We start from the raw sequence: 22,021 nt of genomic DNA on the forward strand, positions 1-22,021 counted from the left end.
CTCATTTCCACACTAAGCAGACGTATAAGTTGGCTGGCTGGCCAGAGGCTTAGTGGATACAGTTCTCATGAAAAGAACTCAGCCTGCAGGGAAGAGATGAAGAAACTGGTGGATTTTTTTACTCCATGGAGGCCACAGAAATGAAGTGGAGACAGAGGGGAAACAGATACCCACTGACCGTGGGCTTACCCTGGGGCCTTAGGAATGAATAAGATTCCTTTTCTTAGTGGCTGTGAGGGAGAAAGGGCCAAGTGTCTGAAAAAGGTCAGGTTAAATTTTAAGGGACTTTCAAACTGTGGGTCAAATGGCAAGACATTTTTCCATTAAAGTCCCAGGTGCCACCCTCTCTGGAGAAAACCTTACAAATTGTTAGCCTATTGAGAAAATAAATGTAGCTTTCTTTTTTTGTATACTCCACAGTGCCCTGTATAAAGTCTTATATGTCATATATGCTCATAGCATTATTACTGAGTGGATGAATGAATGAACAAATTATCTGAGGATTTTCTTTACCCTGTGAATTTGAAATTCCTGAATAATGGCTTCCACTTGGCAAAGCTTGGGAGAAAGTAATTGTAGTCTCCATTTTCAGAGATTCCCCCCAAACTCCTGTGTCACAGATGAAGGTCTCGCCTTGGCCAGGTAGAGTAGGCGACTGCGTTTGTAGCACACGTTTCCGAATCTTTCCTGTTTCTTTGGATGAACATTACAAATGGGGAGTGGGCAGTGCACCCTAGTTACACAAGCCTTTACCCCTTGTTCTGGCTGAGACTGTAAACTTTTCCTTAAAGAGATGTAAAGTTTTTACTCTGAGCCAGGAATTTCAAAGATGCTGAAACCACGTATTATAGATGAAGATTCTTATTTGTTGGTAGGCATTGCTGAATTTTCAAGTCTATTAACTGCTTTTCAGCATTAACAAACCTAATTAGTTAATACCAAATATATCTGCACTGAATTGACGGGCCCTGCCGGTTTGACCAGAAATGTATAGTTGAGGGGAACAGCGGTGAGTGAGTTCTCTAGTGCTTCTGTCTGAATTGTGTGAAAAGCTGGAGTGAAGTTGCTATTCTGTTGAAAGCTTTGATCGTTCTCTCTCTCTTTCCCCCCACCCACACCCCTCTCTCTGTCTCCCTCTCTCACTGACACATATACACACACACACACAATAATGTTTTGATGCCTCATTGTGCTCCATCTAAATCACAGAACTCTGTCTTGTTAAGCTTGGGCCCAGCCATATGTGGTTACTCAGAGAATTTGACACCAGACCTCATCTGATTATAAATGTGATTCATTAGGTTGCACGAGCAAGACAGTGTCAGAACCAGGGGGCATGTCACTTCAAGGCCATTTTAAATGAAAACGAATAAACAAAAAATGAACAAAATGCCACTTAGACCTGTAATGTTGGTTGTGTTATAAGGCCTAAGCAGCTCTGATGCTGCGCTTCCATGACAGGTCTCCAACGGAGCTGACTTTTCCCCTACTGAAAATACAAATAGATTCTAGGGCATTCTCTCAGTCCTGCCTAGTCAGGATGCTTTTTAAAATTTCGAGATAGATAATAGTTGTTCTATTTTTTTTCCTGGTAGTGTGGTGGGGACAGAGCGGAGTGGGGGCTAGTGGAGGAAGGCAGAGGAGGAGTGTGGTAAGAGGAGAAAGGCCATGTGCCCACGTTTGCCTATATCCATTTACTCCCTGTTTGCTGGGTTTTTACCCCATTCTCAACCCTGTGGTAGGCCCACAGGATGGGCAGATCGCTGCCCCTCATGGAACTGGCAGTGCGTGTGTTGCCGTGTGTGTGAGCATGCACTTAGGTGGTCAAGAATAAATATAAATGTAGACACACATAAATAGAAGACTTTCAGGTAGGGCAATAGGGAAATAGAGTAACATCCAAGGGGACGGCTGAAGCTGCAGGGGATCGAGGCCATGGCCGTCGGGGCGGCAGAAGGCCTTTCACAGGCGCGGCGTTTGAAGATCTTAGGGAAGCGCACACCGGACAGAAGGCACAGTGAGTGCAGATACCCTGAGTCTGGAAGTAAAGGGAGCTCTGTTTCTTCAAGGGATAGCCCCAAACCAGGGTGGCTCTAGGGGGTGCATTCAGGGAGAGGGGAGAGAGGAGCACCGAGAGGTCAGTGGAAACCACATCAGTTGGACCTCATAGAGCTAGGAAAGATGTTTAGGTTTTATTCTGAGTTCAATGGGAAACCAGTTGAAAGTTTAAAGCAAAGGGATTTCTTGAACTGTTTCCCATGTTTAAATAAACACCTCCTGTTTGGCTGTATATCTCATCTGTTCTCTATTGAGATACAATGCTGATCGAAGGGAATAGACTCTCATTCGATTCAGTAGGAGGGAACAAACCCTAAAGTGGCTCTTTAAACAGGAAGCAGGGCTGGCCTGTGTCTTTGGAGTTTTTACTTCCGCTGTCTAGGAGTCTCGGAGCCTGGGGCTTGCGGTGGTCTGAAGCGGTCCTCTCTCTGTGTCTTCCCACCCACAGTAACAAAGGCATGGAGCACCTGTACAACATGAAGTGCAAGAACGTGGTGCCGCTCTACGACCTGCTGCTGGAGATGCTGGATGCCCACCGCCTGCGCTCCCCGGGCAACCGCGGGAACGTCCCCATGGAGGAGCTGCACCAGGGCCAGATGGCCACCCCAGGGCCCCCTTCGTCGCATTCCTTGCACACATATTACATCAGTGGGGAGGCAGAGGGTTTCCCCACCACAATGTAAGAGCTCCCTGGCTCCCCCAAGTTTCTGAGAATCCCTGCAGCCTTCTACCCGCGTCATCCACCACGATAGCAAACTGCTCCTGAACGCACTCCAGCATGCAACCACCACTATGGCTTTATAATAGATGAGTGGCCATTTGTTAGCTTGCTCAGTTCTTAGCAGCACACCTTCTTTTGGGAACAGCCAAAGGGATTCCGGGGCTAAATTCTTTGTAATAGCTCTCTTTCTCCCTTTACTACATTACTAAGCATAAGGATTCCTGTAGCTTTTCATAACTGAGCTCAGTCTAGGAGCTGGGGCTCAGATGAGCCTGTGCATTTGAGCTCCCTGTTGAGAGCCAGGCCTGGAGAGTGGACATTTCACCTCTGTGAAGCACTTTTTAATGAATCTAAGCCACAGGAAAGAATGGGAAGTGGCTCATTTAATTGCTGACTTGGAGAAATCTAGATCAAGAGTTTATTACAGCGTCCTCTTGTATTCCTATAGTAACATATCATTTTCTTAAAGTAACACTTTAAAGCTTTTGCTCAGTTGCCTGGCTGTAGCCAAATATTCGGTGATTGTCTATTCATTTCCCCTATAGGAATACAGGATGCACACAGGGAAAGAAGATCCCCTAGTTGTCAAGACTTTGTCAGCTGAACACACTGCACCTTCAGATTTGCTGCACACTCTCACATTGGCTTTTGAGAGCACTACGTATACGTACAGGTCTTGGGTCCCAGTTAATTCCCACTTCCCATGGACCTATGGAAAACAGCAAGCTGATCCCAGTTAAGTCACCTCCCCGTATGCCAGCATTCCTGTGAAGGATAAAATTCTTGATTTTTCTTTAAATTTTTGTTTTTGTTTTATAAAAGAGAGCCCTCTCTCCCCATGGCCTGCAGTTAGTCCACTTCAGGACCTGTTGCAATGTGGTCTCACACTTACAGCAGGGGGCGCTCTGCTTGGATCTTCCCGGTGTGTAACTTACACTGACAGTGAATTAGTCTTGTGTAGAGTGCCCAGCCTGTGACCAAAAGCCCTTTAAATGAGTGGGCACCCTAGTGACACTGTAAGCCCTGGGGCACTGGGCTAAAGTAGTAAATGTGCATGACCCTTGTAGGCGCCAGAGGACAGGGAGGAAACGGTTGACACTGGATGAGTCTGTGAGACTCAGCGTGGCCCTGCCACAGGCAGCAGCTCCCCAGGAGTGCCACAGGCACTGCTGGCTGCCCTGGGGTCCATGGGGCAGCCCTCTCCGCTGCATTTCCCCGCGTGGCCCTGATTGGACAGCTGTGTTCCTGCAGTTGGCCGAGCACACTCTGAAGCCAGGGAGAGGGCTGAGGAGTGAAGCACTTCCTACCCCGGCGCCTGGGGCCTGCCCAGACTACACTACACGTGCCCTTGGTTATTTAGACGTCATCCAAACACATGGGTTTGGGCTTGGGGGAGTGGGGGCAGAAAAAACTTCCCCCAGAGCTCATTTCATTAAACTGTATAAGCCAGAAGAGCGAGACTGGAATAGGGCTACAGGAACCTATTGACCTATAGACAGAAAAAGAAAGTCTCACTCCAGCCACACGGCAGCCCTGTCTAGGACCTCTGCCTGTTGAGAGAGCAATTACGGGTTTCCTCTTCTTAGCTGAAAAGGAAGCTTGGTTTCCTCCAGTGACCTCACCGTCTATAATCTGAACCCTGCTGAGAGGTGACGTGTCAACCAATAACCCAGCCAAGCTTCTAGGGCTTCTCTGGGGATGCCTATTTCAAGAAGTGGATTTCATTCATTTCTAATTGCCCAGTCGGTGGTCACTAAGGGACTGGGAATCAGGAAGGGCAAATTTTTTTTTTAAAAAGGGGGAGTTTTTTCCATATATGTGCATCTAAATTGGGGGGCAATTTTATGTGTCGTCATTAAGAATATGTTTAGAACATAATTCTTTTGTTGTTTTGTTTAAGAAGCACCTTCTATAGTATAATATATATATTTTTTGAAATTGCAATGCTTGTTTATCAGACAATTGAATGTAGTAATTCTGTTCTGGATTTGATTTGACTGGGTTAACATGCAAAACCAACAACAATATTCAGTTTTTTTTCTTTGTATGCAGTCATTGATGCCTAAGTCCTGGTGATTATTCATTTAAATGAAGATCACATTTCATATCAACTTTTATATCCACAGTAGACAAAATCGCACTAATCCAGATGCCTATTGTTGGGTATTGAGTGATAGACAATCTTATGTAGCAGAGATTATGCCTGAAAAGGAAAATTTATTCAGGGCAGCTAATTTTGCTTTACCAAAATATTAGTAGTAATATTTTTGGACAGTAGCTAATGGGTCAGTGGGTTCTTTTTAATGTTTATACTTAGATTTTCTTTTAAAAAAATAAAAACAGACAAAAAATATTAGGACTATAGATGATATAATACCAGCTAAATCCAAACAATACTGCAGTGGAGGGTTTTACATTATTCATCTAATGTGTTTGTATTCGTGTTAAGATACTACTATATTTGAAATGGGCAGAGAATACCAGAAGGCTGGAATGTTAGCCCAGGAGTCTCAAATGATTATAGAGATCTCTTTTTATTCTTATTTGAAGTGCCACTAATGGACAGCTGACACTTTGTAGCTAATGTTGCTGTTGGGTGTAGGGAACATGCTGTGTTTTTCCCCCACGATGAGGCAATTTAGAGTTTAAAAGACATGATTGGCCTGGGGTGGGGGCTGGGGTGCTGTGGGGAAGCAGATTCAGGAATTTGGAGAATGGGAATTACGGTAATAAGAATCCGGAAAGTTTTGGGGGGCAGATCAATACTGGTGTCTGGGGTATGCACCAGGGTTCAGACTTCTGCCCTGTAAACCACAAATAACTAGCACTATCTGACAGCCATTTCTAAAATGACAGCTTGAGTTCCAGGGAAGGACCAGTGGCATCTGCAGTCCAGTCCAAGGACTAGCCAGCAGCCTGTGTTCCTTTTGGCCACTGCCAAGCTCTGGGCTTGCTGTCACGATTCTGTAATGCTGTCACGCAACAATCAGAGAGGCTAGTTCATCCAAAGAGAACACCCCACATAGGTTGCAAAGTCCCTAAGGAAGTGCCATCTGAGAGTAGTTCTCCCTATTAACTTTGTAAGTAGGCTTAACCAGGTCAATATCCCATGCCTTTCCAGGGCCGAACCAATAAGGGACTTACTGGTAAATTACTTTTGGCCCCATTCAGGTGTTCTCACCTGTTAAAATCTTACAGATGCACATGACCATTGACGTAGGCCATTGGTATAGAGTACCTCTAGATGGAACCCATCCCAGATCTTTTCCTATTCCGAATCTTATGTCAACTCTGAGATGGACCGTGCATACTGGGAATGATCACTAGGGCCAGAGTCATGTCTAATATTCACTGGCAAATCTGCTTTGGGAGAGTAATTATTGAAGGCAAGTAGAGGCATACACTAGCTTAGGAGGCGACCACCGTTCTCTCTGGAGCAAGTCTTGGGAGGATGACCCAGATCACACCGCCCACTTCCTTAGGTGAACTCCCTGCAAACTTACTCACCCTCGGCTGCAGCAAACGAATTTCACTGCGGTTCCAAACACCCATCTTCTCATTAGCGTGACTACTCTAACTGCATTTCCTTTCCATTTGATTTAAGTGAGAGTGGCCTCTTTCTAAGTCGTTTTCAATTGTTTTCTAAGGAACGGCTGCCTCTATTATGGCACTTCAATTTTTGCACTGTCTTTTAGATATTCAAGGAAAATTTCTATTCTTTTTCTCACATCCAAATGTGCCTGAACTTTTAAAATATGTAAATGCTGCCATTTTTTAACCCATCTCGAGTGTGTTTGCACAGAGCTGTGTACCCTGGAGACACCATACAGCCCCATGAGCAGGTGCCTGAGACACGGACCCCTTTGCATTCACAGAGAGGTCATTGGTTACAGAGACTTGAATTCATAAGTGACATTATGCCAGTTTATGTTCTCTCATGACTTAAAAATAACGCTTTTTGTGCACTACATACTCTTCAGTGTAGAGCTCTTGTTTTATGGGGAAAGGCTCAAATGCCAAATTGTGTTTGATGGATTTATATGCCCTCTTGCTGACGCATACCATTATCGATGTGATTCTGTTTTGTTGCAGCTTTGCTTTGTTTAATGAAACACACTTGTAAACCTCTTTTGCACTTTTAAAAAGTAAAGAATCCAATGGGATGCTTAAGCACCTGTAAACAATTTTCTCAATCTATTTGATGTTCAAATAAAAAATTAGACAAAAGCAACAGGTGGTGGGGTTTTTTTTGTTTTGTTTTGGTTTTGTAAGCTCCATGTCTTGCCAATGCATTTCACCAGGTGACGAAATGCATCTATAGAGCACAGGGAACCCAGACCATCAGTTGGATGCCAGGCTCCCAGCCCACATCCACGACTCTCTCCTCTTCCAGTCACAGGAGGAAGTGGGTGGACACTGGGGTCAGGCACACCTGGCCTCGCTTCTTACTGCTACCACGTACAGGTTTTATGATGGGGCTTCCACTTGCTCATCAATGAAATGGTTTCAGTAACGCCTAATTCATAGGGTGGATGTGCTCAGTAAAACTGCAGTTTTTTTGCAATGCCTTACCCCAGCCCTTTCCTGTGAGGGAGAAGGAGGAAGCTCGAAAGTAGTTTTTTTATGAATGAACAAGTGAATGGATGAATGAATGATCTGAAACTTACATAATTCACTCCAAAACCTCTCTACCCATCACAAAGGCTAAAGCAGGAATGACCTGTACACCAAGCCTCTGCTCCCCCAGGTTTACACTTCAGGACGCCTTGCCCTTTGCAGAGATGCCTGCACCTTCCCTTTTACTCATGTGCTCTGTGATTTACTCTTTGATGATTTGGGAGGGAAAAATGGTGTGACCTATTGAGAGGTAGCATAATACGCACACAGGCTCTGCTGCCAGATTCCTTGGTTTGAATCCTCACGCTGCCATTTATTGTGAGACCTTGGGCAAGGCAATTTCCCTGTGCCTCCCTTTCTTCACCTGTGAAGAGAATTAACGGTTCCAGCTGCCTGGAAGGGTCACTTTGAAGACGAGCAGAGAACCTGGGCAAATTCTTCAATCTGGATTTTCCCTGGTTTCCTCACGTCTAAAATGGAAATAAGAACAGTGCCTCCCCATTGGGCTATTATGAGGATTAAAAAGATAAATATCTAAAATGTATGGCTATCACTATTCTAACTGTTATTACCCTCTGTGAGCATTTACATTTAATGGAATTATTAATAGGTTTGGATTTACATCTCCATTTTTGTTTCTCTTTTCCTTCTTACTGGTCCCTCCATTTTTGTTAAACATTTTTAGGGTACTATTTTAATTTTTATGTTGATTTTTGTTCTCATTTGAAAATTATTTTCTTCGTAGTTGATGTTACAGTATACAACTTGATTTATCAGTCTACTGAGGACTAATATTAATTGATAAACTAAAGTAAAACTGTTTGCTCCAAAAGAGCTGTATTCTGTCTCCCTCCATTGTATTATTATTGCCATGTGTATTATATCACTATATTTTATAAACTCAGTGATAAAAGGTTGTATGTACTGGCTTATGCAACTTTATATACTTTAAAGAAGTTAGATAAGAAGTGAGAAAAATACGCCTGTTTTTTGTAGATTTTTTAAAATTTGAATCTTCGTATTTACCATTTTTGGAACTTTTCATTGTTTCCAGTGGATTTGAGTGACCGTCTGGTGTCATTTTCTTTCAGTCCAAAGGAATTCCTTTGGTATTTCTTGTAGAGCAAATGTACTAGCATTGAATTCTCTGTAATTGTTTATCTGGTAAAGTATTTATTTCACCTTCATTTTTGAAGGATGGTTTTTTTCCTGGGTGTAGAATTCTTGGTTGACAGGTTGGGTTTTTTTTTCAGCACTTTAAACATATCATCCACTGCATCTAGCACCCATTGCTTCAATCCTTTGAGGCTCACCTCTATCTGCCGAGTCACCTTTTCCTTGCTGCTTTCAAGATTCCCTCTCTCTCTCTCTTTAATGACTATGATATGTTTAGGTGTAGATCTTTTTGAATGTATCCTACTTGGGATCCACTAAGATTGTTGGATGTGTAAATTGATGTTCTTCATCAAGTTGAGGAAGTTTTCAGCCATTACTTTTTCAAATAATTTTTCTCCTCCTTTATCTCTCCCCTCTCCTCCCTGACTCTCATTAATTACATGTCAGCTCCTTTGATGTCCCCCAGGTTTCTGAGGCTCTGTTCATTTTTCTTTAATCTTTTTTCCTTTTCCCCCCTCAAATTAGGTGATTTCTAGTCATTTGTCTTCAAGGGGACTGATTGTTTTTCATCTGCCACCTTGAATTTGAAGTTGAAATCTTATAGTGAATTTCTCATTTCAGTTATTGTCTGTTTCAGCTCCAATATAAAAAACTTAGGTTTTTCCCTATAACTTCTATCTCTTATTGAGAATTTCTATTCGTTGATTCATTGTTGTCATACTTTAATTCTTTAAACTTGATTTCCTTTAGGTATCTTAACATGTTTCTACTAGCTGCTTGAAGTCTTTGTTGGCTACAACCAACATCTGGGGAGGCACATAAATGGTTTCTCTTGACCTCTTTTATTTCTGAATGTAGGTCACATTTTATATGAAACCCGGACATTTTAGACACAAATTTGTAGCAACTCTGGATTCTGATCCTTCCAAAAGTGGTTGCTGTTGGTGCTGCCTCCTGTTGCTCCTCTCTTTGTTTAGTGACTCATCTGGGTTAAATGTGTGAAATTTGTCTCTCCTGCAGTGTTTGGCCTCTGATGTTTCTGCTAAGTTCTTACATTAGTTTCTTGTTTTGGATTTTAAGCTTGACTTCCTGGGAACTGTCCTTTGTCTGCATAGCTTTGTGGTTATCCAATGACTGGACAGAGATTGCCCGACACCTGGAGCCAGTGAGGCTTCTTTCCTCAGCTGATGGGTCCGTGTGTCCGTGAGGGAGCCTGTGGGTCTGTCAGGCCATCTGCAAGTCTGACCCAGCTTTTTGCCCGGGCACTGTCTGGTCTGTTACCATGTTATACAGCCTCAGCCGGGAATGCGCTTGCCACGCCCACAGCCACCACCCCGGGCAGTGGAGCCTGAGCCTTCTCTGCTCATCCACCAGATCAAGTGAATTGCCTGAGACCATGGCCACAGCGACAAAGCTGTCAGTCCTTATGACGTGCCCTGCTGTGCCCCTGACCAAACTGTGGGGGGCAGGGAATGCAAGCAGGCCCAAGCAAGAGTGCCACAGATATGCACTGTAATTACCCAAAGTTCAGCAGTTTTTTAAGACTTTGGTCACTTTGCAGAGTGCTGAAATGCTTGTTTGGTCAATTTTGTTCAGGTTTGTAGTTGCTTTTTGGAGCGAGGACTTACGGATCTCCTTAGCTGGCCAGCCTTAGCTGGAAGTCCACCTCTCCATACCCCCTTTCTCCCTCTTATTTTCATTCTCAAAATGCCAAGGAATGGAGTTGTCTGCCATGCCATATGTCATTTCCAGTGTTCAAAAAGCTTTTGGGGGAACGTTTAGCTCTGTGTGGAACTTTAAATCTACCATTGGGGTGTGTCACAGTTGGAATGCTTGCCTGGGGGTAGATAGAGTCCACTCCCACAGTGGCTCCAGATCCCATTCTGCAATGTCATATACTCTTAAGCCTTTGGGGACATTTAAATTTGGGATTTCTCGATTTGGATTTGCTGCTCTATGAACATGGCAAATTTTGAGGCAGCAAATTTTCATTACTTTTATTATGTAGACTATGTACATTCAAAAGCGAGTTTTAAGTTTATAATCGTGTTGCTTAAAATTGCAGTATTTATAACCACCACAAAGAGTAAAGCTAAGGCAAGGAGAAAGGTGTTCATTCTCCTTGTTCATTCTCCAAAGGTGTGTTCATTCAAGGATATAAACACACTTTTAAAAAAATATATTTTATTGATTATGCTATTACAGTTGTCCCATTCTCCCCCCTTTATTCTTCTCCACCCTGCACACCCCCTCCCACCTGCATTCCCCCACTTTAGTTCATGTCCATGGGTCATACACGTAAATTTTTTGGCTTTTACATTTCCTATACTATTCTTAACCTCCCCCTGTCTGTTTTCTACCTACCATTTATGCTACTTATTCTCTGTACCTTTTCCTCCTCTCCCCCTCCAGGTGATCTTTATTTCTGTGATTCTGTTCCTGTTCTAGTTGTTTGCTTAGTTTGTTTTTGTTTTTGTTTTTTTTAGGTTCGGTTGTTAATAGCTGCGAATTTGTTGTCATTTTACTGTTCGTATTTTTTATCTTCTTTTTCTTAAATAAATCCCTTTAACATTTCATATAATAAGGGCTGGGTGATAACGAACTCCTTTAACTTGACCATATCTGGGAAGCACTTTATCTGCCCTTCTATTCTAAATGATAGCTTTGCTGGGTAGAGTCATCTTGGATGTAGGTCCTTGCCTTTCCTGACTTCTAATACTTCTTTCCAGACCCTTCTTGCCTATAAGGTTTCTTTTGAGAAATCAGCTGATAGTCTAATGGGAACTCCTTTGTAGGTGACTGTCTCCTTTTCTCTTGCTGCTTCTAAGATTCTCTCCTTCTGGTTCATCTTAGGTAATGTAATTATGATGTGCCTTGGTGTGTTCCTCCTTGGGTCCAACTTCTTTGGGACTCTCTGAGCTTCCTGGACTTCCTCGAAGTCTGCTTCCTTTGCCAGATTGGGGAAGTTCTCCTTCATTATGTTTTCAAATAAGTTTTCAATTTTTTGCTCTTCCTCTTCTCCTGGCACCCCTATAATTCAGATGTTGGAACGTGTCAAGATGTCCTGGAGGTTCCTAAGCCTCTCCTCATTTTTTTTGAATTCTTGTTTCTTCATTCTGCTCTGGTTGAATGTTTATTTCTTCCTTCTGCTGAAAGCCGTTGATTTGGGTCCCAGTTTCTTTCCCATCACTGTTAGTTCCCTGTACATTTTCCTGTATTTCACTTTTCATAGCCTTCATTTTTCCCTCTAATTTGTGACCATATTCAACCATTTCTGTGAGCATCCTGATTGCCAGTGTTTTGAACTGTGCATCTGATAGGTTGGCTATCTCTTCATTGTTTAGTTTTATTTTTTCTGGAGCTTTGATCTGTTCTTTCATTTGGGCCATTTTTTTCTGTCCTGGAGCACCTATTATGTGTAGTAAGGGGCGGAGCCTTAGGTGTTCACCTGGGCGGGGCAACCCATGTTGCTGCCTTGTGACGCTGTATGTGGGGGAAGAGTCCGAGAGGGAACAGTGCTGCTTGCTCAGCTCTCTACCAGTTTTCAGTCGCTCCCTCCACTATCCACAGCAAGTTGGGCCCTTCTGGTGCTGATTATCTGGGTGGGTGGTTTTGTGTACATTCTAGGACCCTGTGGGTCTTTCCAACGAACTCTCCTCTGAGGCTGGGAGGTTCTCCTGCTCCCTCAACCCCCACAGGTGTTTTCATTCAGAGGCTTTGAGGCTTTATTTCCCTGAGCTGGGGCCCTGGGTTGTAGGTCTGTCTTGCTTCCCAGTTATTCCTACTGGTTTATCTGCACGCAAATGTGGGACTTCCTGGTCCTCTAGCCGCCACCTTGCTGCAAGTCCTCTTCACCCAGCTGCCCATCCTCTGCCCTTCCTACTGCTCTGGATGAATGTTTTTTCTTTAACTCCTTGGTTGTTGGACTTCCGCATGGTTTGGTTTTTTGTTTTTAAATTTGTTGTTGTCCTTTTGGTTGTATGAGGAGGCACAGTGTGTCTACCTATGCCTCCACCTTGGCCAGAAGTCTAGGATGGAATCACATGTTCTAATGGAACTGCGTACAGATTATCTGGGACACCTGGTTGCAGGTACAGGCGGAGTGAATTCTCTGCAAGAGGAGGCACCTGTGCATGGACTGGATAACTCTACTGGTAACTCAAAGTGTTGAAGAGGATCTCTCAGCAAATGAAATGATGTTTGATTTTCCTTCGACCCTAAGTCACAACACATGCACAAGCATACACTCAAGAATAACATTTTACAAAAACAGCCTTTATCCAAATCTCTCAATCCCCTCCTTAGCCCAAGAAAAAGACATGGTACTAAGGGAGTACTATTCATAATGAAGAGTGACCCCTCCAAACATTAAGGCTGCCCTGGGCACCCACAGACCCCTGGTCCAGTGCACAGGAGCTGAGATTAGTAGAACTGCCTGTGGGAACCAACCTGGGGCACAGGGAGCCTGTCCAGAGCTCTCGTCACCATCTCAGGTGAGGGCCCTGCCAGCACCATGGACCTGCTGACCCACACAGCCTGAGTCCCAGCTGGACACACATACAAGCCCTGTCTGGGAGTCTTCCAGCCTCCGGAGTTGGAGACTGGGCACCCAAAGCTGTGGTCAGCTTCACCCAGGGTCAGCATTAGTGACAGGCTGGGCTTCCGTTCCAGCTCTTCTTCCTCCAGCCAGTGCTATGAGGCCAGGTTTTGAAGATGTCGGAGATGTAGTAAACGGTGAGGTGGACCACCAGTGTGCTGTGCAGGAGGCCCACAAGGACATCACTCCAGTGGTTTGTGGTCAGACAGTGGGTATAGCCCACATAGAGGGCAGAGGCCACTAGAAAGAACTGCAGTGTGTGGGGGAGGGGGGGCATGGAGGAGGGGTAAGCAGCTGTGCCCCCTTCCAGCAGAGCTGCCTGCACATAGAAGCAACAAGATCATCAGTACAACCCAAAGGAGGAATAGAAAGACCATGTGGACTTGGTGACATTGGTGGGTTTCTCCCTCACACCTTCTCCACCCGCACATCAACAGATGGAGCTGTTGACACGGCTCCAGTCTGGGTGACACAATGCCAGGAAAGTGGGCTGCAGACGGCCGATTCGGGGCGTGGCCAGGTCTCAGGGACTGGCTCACTGCAGCCCCAACAGGACAGTCCCCAGCACCTCGTAGACACCAGCCATGCAGTTGTCGAAGTCGGAGTGGGAATAGAGGCGGTGGGCATATACCAGGTATCCCTCGGGCCCACACAAAGATGACAGAGGCAGTGATGGCGACTCTGGCCAAGAGCCCATGGGCGATGGTGTCTGGACGCTAGGGGTACCAGATGGAGTCATCGCCCCTGTGGAACCCTCACTTGTACGGGGCATTCAAGAGCGTCAGGAGGTTGAAAGGCACAGAGGCTCTGCTCTGTGCCGCCCCTGCCCTGGGCAGCACCGCGTGGCCCATCCACCCTGGCCCGGCCACAGGGTCACTGAGGTTAGGGATACTATGACGAGTGAGGAAACTGAAGATTAACACAGTTCAGCGAGGTCCTCAGGATCCGCAGTCTCATGAACGGCAGACATTGGATCACTCCTGACGTAAACGTGATGGGCACTTCTTAAACTGGGGTTTGAGCTTCCTGGGGGTGACCTAGAGTCACCACAGAGGTGGCATTTCCCCCCAGACCAGAGAAAGTGCTAATTTTGTATATGAACAAGTGTTCACAGTTTATGAATTTTCACAGCAAAGTGGGACTCTTTGAAGACATACGGCCCTGAGTTTGGGAGAAATGTGTTCCTCTCTTCCTGTGGGTGGCCCTTGGGCAGGAAAGCTTCAGAAGCACTTCTGCTGTCATCCCTGGCACTTGGTGCCAGTGCCTTTGGTTTCTAAGGTCACACCAGGCACCTTCCCTGCCCCTGGTTTCTGCCAGGAGTGGTGGGTAAGCTGAGGAGTGATTATTCTCTGTACCTTGGCACCAGCGGGAGCTCTATTTCTAGCTGATGACCTGAGACCTTGATGTTGCAGGCAGCGGCACCCTCACCAGCAGAAGGGCCTGTTTCAGAGGCGACAGTACCTGGGCCAGGCTCCCTCCCTCCCCTGGTCACAAGACCAGCTCCTATCTCACGGCCTGGGAACAGGACCATGGCAGGCAGCCAAGGCACGTGGTGTCTGTGCAGAATGGTTGAAATAGTAGCTTTCACCCTAACTAGAGGAAAGCAGGGGGAAAACTGGAACAAGGAAGCAATGGGCAAACATTTTCAAAAGCGATTTCGAAAGTGTGTAGGAATACCTCAGTGTCCAGGCCGGCTACAGCGGAGAAAGAGACTCCAAAGTGGCCGACTCAGGACAGCTTTGTCCAGAGCCAGTGACCCAGAGGCTGTGGGACAGGCAGCACTCCGGGTGACTTTTCAGGCTCGTGCGCCGCCAGGCCTTTCTCCAGTACTGCAGCTGTCATTAGATGCCTTTTTTATTGAGAAATCAATAATGTGGGAAAGGCCAGTGAAAGGTTTGGGAGCTGGTGAACATTTTTGTGGACTGATTGAATGATTGCCTTCGCCCCAGGCTCTGCAGAGTTTACGCTGTCAAGATTCCTGAGTATTCCCACAGTTGCCGCTGGAAAGAGCCCACGTCAATACCCAGGGCCCTAGCCTGCAGGCTGGAGGGGAGCAGGGAATGACAAAGGGAGGGTGCCGTCAGCAGGAGGGATCTGTCCCCACCTTGGGAGGCTGCTTTGCAAGTCTCCCCAGCCCCTGAGCACACCAGACGCAGGTGGGTTCCGGGGACTCAACCCACCACAGTCCTTGCTCGATGCTTCCCTGGGAAGGGGTTACAAACTAGGCCAAGTGACCCCTTCACTTATCTTTGACTTGATTATTAAATGTTTTAAAATACCCTTTAACAGTCTTTACAATCCAATCCATTCTTGAATGCTCTAATAAAAAAAAGTGTAAGGAAAAGCATTAGTCAGTTTATGAAAAGACAGGAGATGTGGAAGAGAAGCTTGTTTTAGCCCAGGGTCATGAGAACCTGGGTCCAGGAAGTACAAAGACTTATACCCCAAAGGCACAGAACCCAGGGAAGCTCCAGGCCTCTTCCTATGGAAGAAGCCACTAAGCTTTGGCTTAGGTTTAACAAAACAGTAGAAGGGCTGTATCAGAGACCTTAAAGCAATGTGGAGATTTTTTGTTTACTTTCTATGATTATATAGAGGCAGAAAGAAAAAATAGATGCCCTTTTATCTTTTATTAATAATAATTTTATTAGTAATATTTTTATTAATAAAACAAGCAGCTGTTCCTATGGCAAGGAGAGAGAGTGAGCCTGGCCCTTTCAGATTGCCGGGGTTCCCTTTCCAGGATTGTGCTGACAGGTGAGTCCTACGAGGCCCCAGGTCCCTGCCCTCTGTGACATTGGGGACCCAGACTCTCAGCAGCTTCCAGAGCTGTGCAGGCCTCTTGGGTACAAAAAAAGCCACTGAGAGGAGAAACTGCTTGATGAAGCCCCATGGTGCTAGGGCCTCATCTAGGCGATAAGAGACTCCAAGCCCTGAACAAACAAGGTTTGCCTCCTGCCAAACTAGGTCGCCACCAGGTCCCATTCCCGCTGAGCTCCGAAAAGCCACGTGTGCGCTCTCCTTGGCAAAGGGAAGGACCCAGCCCTGAGAAAGCAGCTGCAGAGGGGCCAGGACCCTCACCTTCCTGATGGCAGCCCCTGCGCTGAAGAACCAGCGAGGACCGCTGTCCTGGCAGGTGCCTCAAACAGGACCAGGACACCAACATCTCTGAGAGGCCAAAGGGTTTACCGAACGCTCAGGGCCCACTCCTCATGAGAGAAGACACCACGTCCATTCCAAACACAAACACTGACGTCCTGGCCCCACCAAAATTCAATGAAAACTTGAGGGGAAAAAAGAAAGAAACAAAGATTCCTTTATGGAAACCGTAGAAGTGTTTTCAGGGGAAGCACCCCAAACAGCAGCCGGACTGAAGTCAGGGAGAGCTGGCCCAGTGCTGAGCTGGCCCAGTGGGACGTCGTCCTGAGAAGTCTTGTCAGCAGACTGAGGTCTGAAAGGCCCCAGGTCATCCCTAGAGCGGTTCTGCCCCCGGCGCGTTTGTCTTGGGTTGGCAAACGTTTTCTGTGCAGGGCCAGAGAGCAAGCATCTTACATAAAGTAGCCTGCAAACAGTTTCACCTGTCTGTTTTTGTTTTACAACTTTTGAAACATATAGATCCCACTCTCGGGTCAAGAGTTTACAGAAGCAGGCTGCGGGCTGTCGTTGTGACGTTTGCCAGCCGTCTGGGGCTGCAAGTCCCGTCCTGTCCTCTCCACCCAGCTAAGAAGAGAGCCCTCTCCACCCAGCTAAGAAGAGAGCCGATGCTGGTTTCCCGTCAGTTTCTCATTCTGAGCTGCAGACGCTCTGAAGGCGCTGGGGGAGGGGAGGGACTGAGCCTCAGGCCAAAGCCCCCAGGAGAGTGAGCAGAATGTTGAGGGAGGTGGTTGAGAAGGAGCAGATTTCAGGGGAAATGCAAAACAGGGTAAACCTGCATTTCCTGAAAGAGGTAGAGGAAGCTGCCTGTGGCTTCCAGGTGGCAGCTGGTTTCCCAGCCCCTTCCCTTCGCTGATGGACAGATTTCACCCACAAGCAGGGAGACTTCCAGAGTGGGGTAGTGGCTTAGAAGTTGAGGTTTTTCTTTAACAAACGAGTGTCATTTGCAGGAAAGCTGTTCTCCCATGAAAGCTCTTCGCCCAGGATTCAGCAAGAGCCCTGGTCAGGGAGCCTCGACATGGAAATTGGGGGCTGGCACCACTCTGCCCTCATTCCCTGGAACCAACATGCACGGCATGTCCAGGACGCTCACCTGGGGCAGAGTGAGCTGTTAGGGTTCTGCTACTTTTAACACATTACCCATCACCATTTATTTTGGGCATTCCAAAATTGTTTTTCTTTTTTTCACTAAACACCGAATCAAATGTCTCCTCATGCAACGGCAGAAATCCCTTTGTCTTTGTCTTTAAAAATTGTCATTACAGCAATTTGAATTTTAAAAACACTTCATTCTCTTTGTCATAATTTAAATATTTGAAGTTGTTTCTCTATTCACATTGTTGAGCCTTGACTTTCATCTCTCTCAATTTTTTTCCTTGTCTATATAATTAATGCTTTTTCCTGCAAAAATGGAAGCATATTATAGAAAATATTCTATGTACTTTTTTAAATTTAAGAATATGTGGTAGAGATATTCCCCAATAAATAAATATATATTGATCCTATTTTTAAAAAATTGTTGTGTTATGGTAAATATGGTGTGTTGCGTACTATCTCATATTCAACAAGGTCCCTGCTGACTGACGTCTAAGTTGCTGAGAACTAGTAATAAAAGGACGTATGCTTTTAACTGGCATGGGGAGAGTTGTCTATTTGGACAATAACAAAGAAATCCCTTACTTTACATCAACTACAAAATGATTCCAGATTGATGACAGACCTCCTAGAAGAAAATATAAGCAAACATTTGCATAATCTTGAAGTGAAAAGTCCTTCTTAAGGGGGACTATCCAGAATCTATAAAAGAAAAAGAACCTGTCAGATTTGATGACATAAAAAGTAAAACTTTCGGTGTAACTAAAGGAACTGTATAAAGTTACAATAAATGATATACAGGGTTAATTTTTCAAATATACAAAAAGTTCCTTGGAAATTGTATACCAAAATTTTTTTTTAAAACAATAAACAATAGAGAATAAAACAGACTCCACACAGAGATAATACAAAAGCAACGACATAAAATACAAACTAGCTACCAAAATCCAAACTTTATAAATGAAGAGCTACTGTTGCCCTCAATTGGGCAATAGTTTAGAAAGCTGATAACATCTAGTCCAATCTTCTGAGCTTGTCCGCACATGGAATCACCCAGAGAACTTCAAATAAACGCTGATTGCCAGATACCAAGTTTTACTTGGTTGCGGTGAGGCCTGGAGTTCTACTTTGTAGAAAGTTCCCTGAGGAACTCTTAATGTACAGAACTGGGACATTAATAATTTGGGAATAGTTCCCCAAATTTGGAAACCGCTGCTCTAGATTTAGGGAGGGTCTGAGGAAAGGGGTTCTCTTTTCCACTCTGGGTGGGATTGTAAACCATTGCCACTTTTCAGAAAATGATCTGGCAGAACTCTTCATGAAAAATTAGAACGTGCATACCCTTTTGACTCAGTAATGCCGCCTACGACCATACAGCGGAGGGAAATACACGCAGCACCGCACAAAGACAGGGGCGTGCGCACACGCCAGCCTGGTTAGTGCAGCATTAACAGCAAAAAGCTGGGAGAAAGCAGCTGTTGGAAAAAAGCGACTGAGCTTTCCAATGCAGCAAAGATGTGAATGTCTATATTAATGTGTCTGCAGAATATTGCTAAGTGAACAATGCCTGTCACAGAGTAATCAAAATATATCCATTTTTTTAAAAAAAGCATGCACATTTGCTGTTTGAATAAGAAAACCAAAAGGCACAGAAAGGTAATATTAAATTGGGAGGCCATTGAGGGAGAGATAGGAAACTGTTAATTTTTCTTCAGAAAGCAAGAGAGTGTTTTGAATTCAAATTGTTGATTTTTTAAACAATTACCTTTAAAATAGAAAATATAAAAAAGAGGAAGAGTGTCCTGTAATATATTAAAACATAACAAAGTGGCTAATATACTAGTGTATGAATAGTTATACAGATTTATAGTATACATTTATATTACATATTATTATGTCTTATTATATTTCTAGAATATACACATATATATTATTATTTTAATCAGTTCTATGATATACTGCCCCGGAGCAGAACACATCCGTGAACCTGTACATCCCATCCGGTGGTGTGGTGCGTTGGGAGTGGGGGAGGTGAGCTGTAGCGGGTGGCTTTGGGGTTGGGGGGTCACCGCCTGGAGCTGTCCTGAATGTTGGCAGCTGCTTGGCAGCCTCACCCTTGGAGCCCAGCCACGCCCTCGGGAGTGTCCGGCCAGGTTCAGACTGGGCTGGGAATGCACTGCGGGAGGCCCCGAGACGTCTCCTCCGCCGGAAGGTCTGGATTTCTCCTCGACTGTCTATGGCAGCACGTGCACTCATCGGTGGCACAGCTGACAAAGGACTTTCTTCTCCCGTATTAGGTAACAGGTAAAAAAACAATCTGCGAGATTGATTCATTGCACTGTGACCTTCATATTTTAGAAAGATCACGTCCAAATCCCAACTGGCTTCCTTGGCTCCGCAGAGAAAATATTCCATATGGTTCAGGGTGTGTTACAGCTTTCCGCCCTCCTCAGCCTTCCAAGACGCTGCCTCCACCGGGGAGTTGCAATGAATCTGCCCGGGTCCCGCCTCCTGCCTGCTACCGGGAGCAGGGCGCTCCCTGCCTGGGAGAGGCACTCTGCTGCCCTCAGACAGGCTGCTTAGCAGACGCAGCAGGAGGTGCCCCCAAGGCACCCAGTTTCTTCTCTTCCTCCTCTGAACGAGGGGTCTCCCTGGAAGTTAGGGCCCCCCGCCCCCGTGGTATTCCCAAGTGGGCTCCTGGTGGAGATTTTAAAGCTCTGAGGGGGAAGTTAATGAGAAACCAGAAACTAAAGAATGAAAGTCAGTTCTTTTGTTTCACTGCCTCTGGGCTACTGTAGGTATGACAATCAGCCACCATTGCCACAACGCACTATTAAATCTAAAACTGAAATGAACGGTCCCGGTAAACACCTCCTTCCCTCACTCAAATTAACATCTTGCTGCTGTCTATGGCTACGCTGAAAATGGCCTCTGGATCAACCGCTCCACCTGCCTCCATTTCCCTCGGCCAAATCTACGCAGTTCAGAAACCCACCCCACTGGAACAGGAACCAAAGTAGTGAAAGGGACATTCCTGTCTGATAGAAAATTAGGACAGGTCTAACAGACTCAACCTCCCTTTTCTCCCCTAAATAGAAATTGTCTCTATTTGCTTCCTTTCTAGCCTCCTCATCGGCCTTCATCCCAAGTTTCAAGACACAACGGACTGCCCTGGCTCCCTGGCTGGTGCGGCTCAGTGGAGTGAGTGCCGGCCTGCAAACCAAAGGGTTGCTGGTTTGATTCCCAGTCAGGGCACATGCCTGGGTTGCTGGCCCGGACCCCAGTAGGGGGCGTGTGAGAGGCAACCACACATTCATGTTACTCTCCCTCTCTTTCTCCCTCCCTTCCCCTTTCTCTAAAAATAAATAAGTAAGTAAGTAAATAAAGACACAGCTGGAAGGAAGATACAGATGCTCCTGTGTGTCAAAGGCCCAGTGAGAAGAACCGCTTTCAACGGGGCAGTTAAACAAGGAGTGATGTGGTCCCAGCTGCGACGGGACTCCTGAGGCCTTTGCAGTAGTTTCTGCCCTGTAGTGGGCGTTCAAGAAATACCTGTGATGTGAGTGGATGCCACTCCTCCGGAGCGTTCCTGGACTCATTCAGCATGGGCTTGGAGAATGTGTTATTTTTGCACAATTCCTAACGACTGTGTTTGGCGATGGTAGTGGTGCACTGGTGGGCAGGGGCAGAGAACCCATCTGTCGGGATTGCTCTGGGGCCCATCCAGCCCAGCTCCTTTGAGACCCTGATGTTCTGGCTGCAATCAGCCTTCATAAATCAACTCTCTCCACTTTTTTTTCCTTCACTTTACAATCTTTTATGTGGCTTGTTAATAAAATTTTGTAGCTTTAATTTCTTACTAATTGGCCCCAGGGCATAGGCTGTAAATCAGTCTACACTGAGCTGCCTTTTTACAGTAAATCTCAGCCCTCAGCTTGCTGAATTTCCCACCCAGGGCTTTCAAAGGTGCATCTTCTCACTTATCACAAAAATATGGGAAGCTGCTGTCACCTCATTTTCCAGGAGGAGACATTCCTGCTCCTCAGGCAAAGCTTCCCCCAAACCTTCCACTCCTCTCTGGATTTCAGATGAAGTCACTACTTTCAGTTTCTAACCCTTTATTTCTCCATCTCAGCTTTATAGATCTTATCTTCCCTCGGCTTTTCTAAGATTTCCTGTCTGCTTGTGCAAATCTCATTACCAAAACGTTATTAATTCTACCCTTCAGTGGGTCAGTGGGTGGCCTCTTTGTCATGCCCTTCCTCACCCGCCACTCTCTTGGGATGTTACACCCTATCTGCAGGCCAGAGCAGGGCACCTGACAGTCCTTACTCAGAAACGAGAGCCTCTGTCACAGCCATTCGTGTCCTTTTATCCCCTTACTATTCTTTCAAAACCCCCACCTCACGCAGGAAGGCTTTGTTAGACGTTCTCTCCTCTTTCTTTCTCCCAGGTAGCTGCTGGTGCAGGTGACGATGCCCCTAGAAGACCCCGTGCCCTCTCCCTCTGTAGGCTTGTAAGAATGCAAGGACTCTGGGCAGAAACCCTAGTCTCATCTGCGGCTGCCCTGGTCCTTGCTAGACTGCTCCTATCATCCTCTGGGGAAAGCCATCATCTCATAGCCTCAAAGCTTACACTCACCTGGGCTTCCTGCTTTTGTTCAG

At 45.7% G+C, this 22,021-nt stretch overlaps 1 protein-coding gene and 1 pseudogene across 4 annotated transcripts in view; one reads left to right on the plus strand and one right to left on the minus strand.

The window, feature by feature from the left end:
- The window catches only part of ESR1 (estrogen receptor 1), a 345,015-nt gene extending 338,014 nt beyond the window's left edge, over window positions 1-7,001 (plus strand). For all 4 annotated transcript variants that reach the window (XM_053914185.1, XM_053914184.2, XM_053914186.2 and 1 more), the window contains one exon: window positions 2,507-7,001. In XM_053914185.1, the coding sequence (XP_053770160.1) occupies window positions 2,507-2,741 (235 nt within the window). In that variant the 3' untranslated portion in view covers window positions 2,742-7,001. The remainder of the gene's footprint in view (window positions 1-2,506) is intronic.
- A 5,933-nt stretch (window positions 7,002-12,934) lies between these two features.
- LOC112297279 (phospholipid phosphatase 2 pseudogene) lies at window positions 12,935-19,613 on the minus strand (annotated as a pseudogene).
- Between the last annotated feature and the right edge of the window lie 2,408 nt (window positions 19,614-22,021).

Source organism: Desmodus rotundus, chromosome 11, assembly GCF_022682495.2.
Source record: "Desmodus rotundus isolate HL8 chromosome 11, HLdesRot8A.1, whole genome shotgun sequence".
Lineage (NCBI taxonomy): Eukaryota > Metazoa > Chordata > Mammalia > Chiroptera > Phyllostomidae > Desmodus > Desmodus rotundus.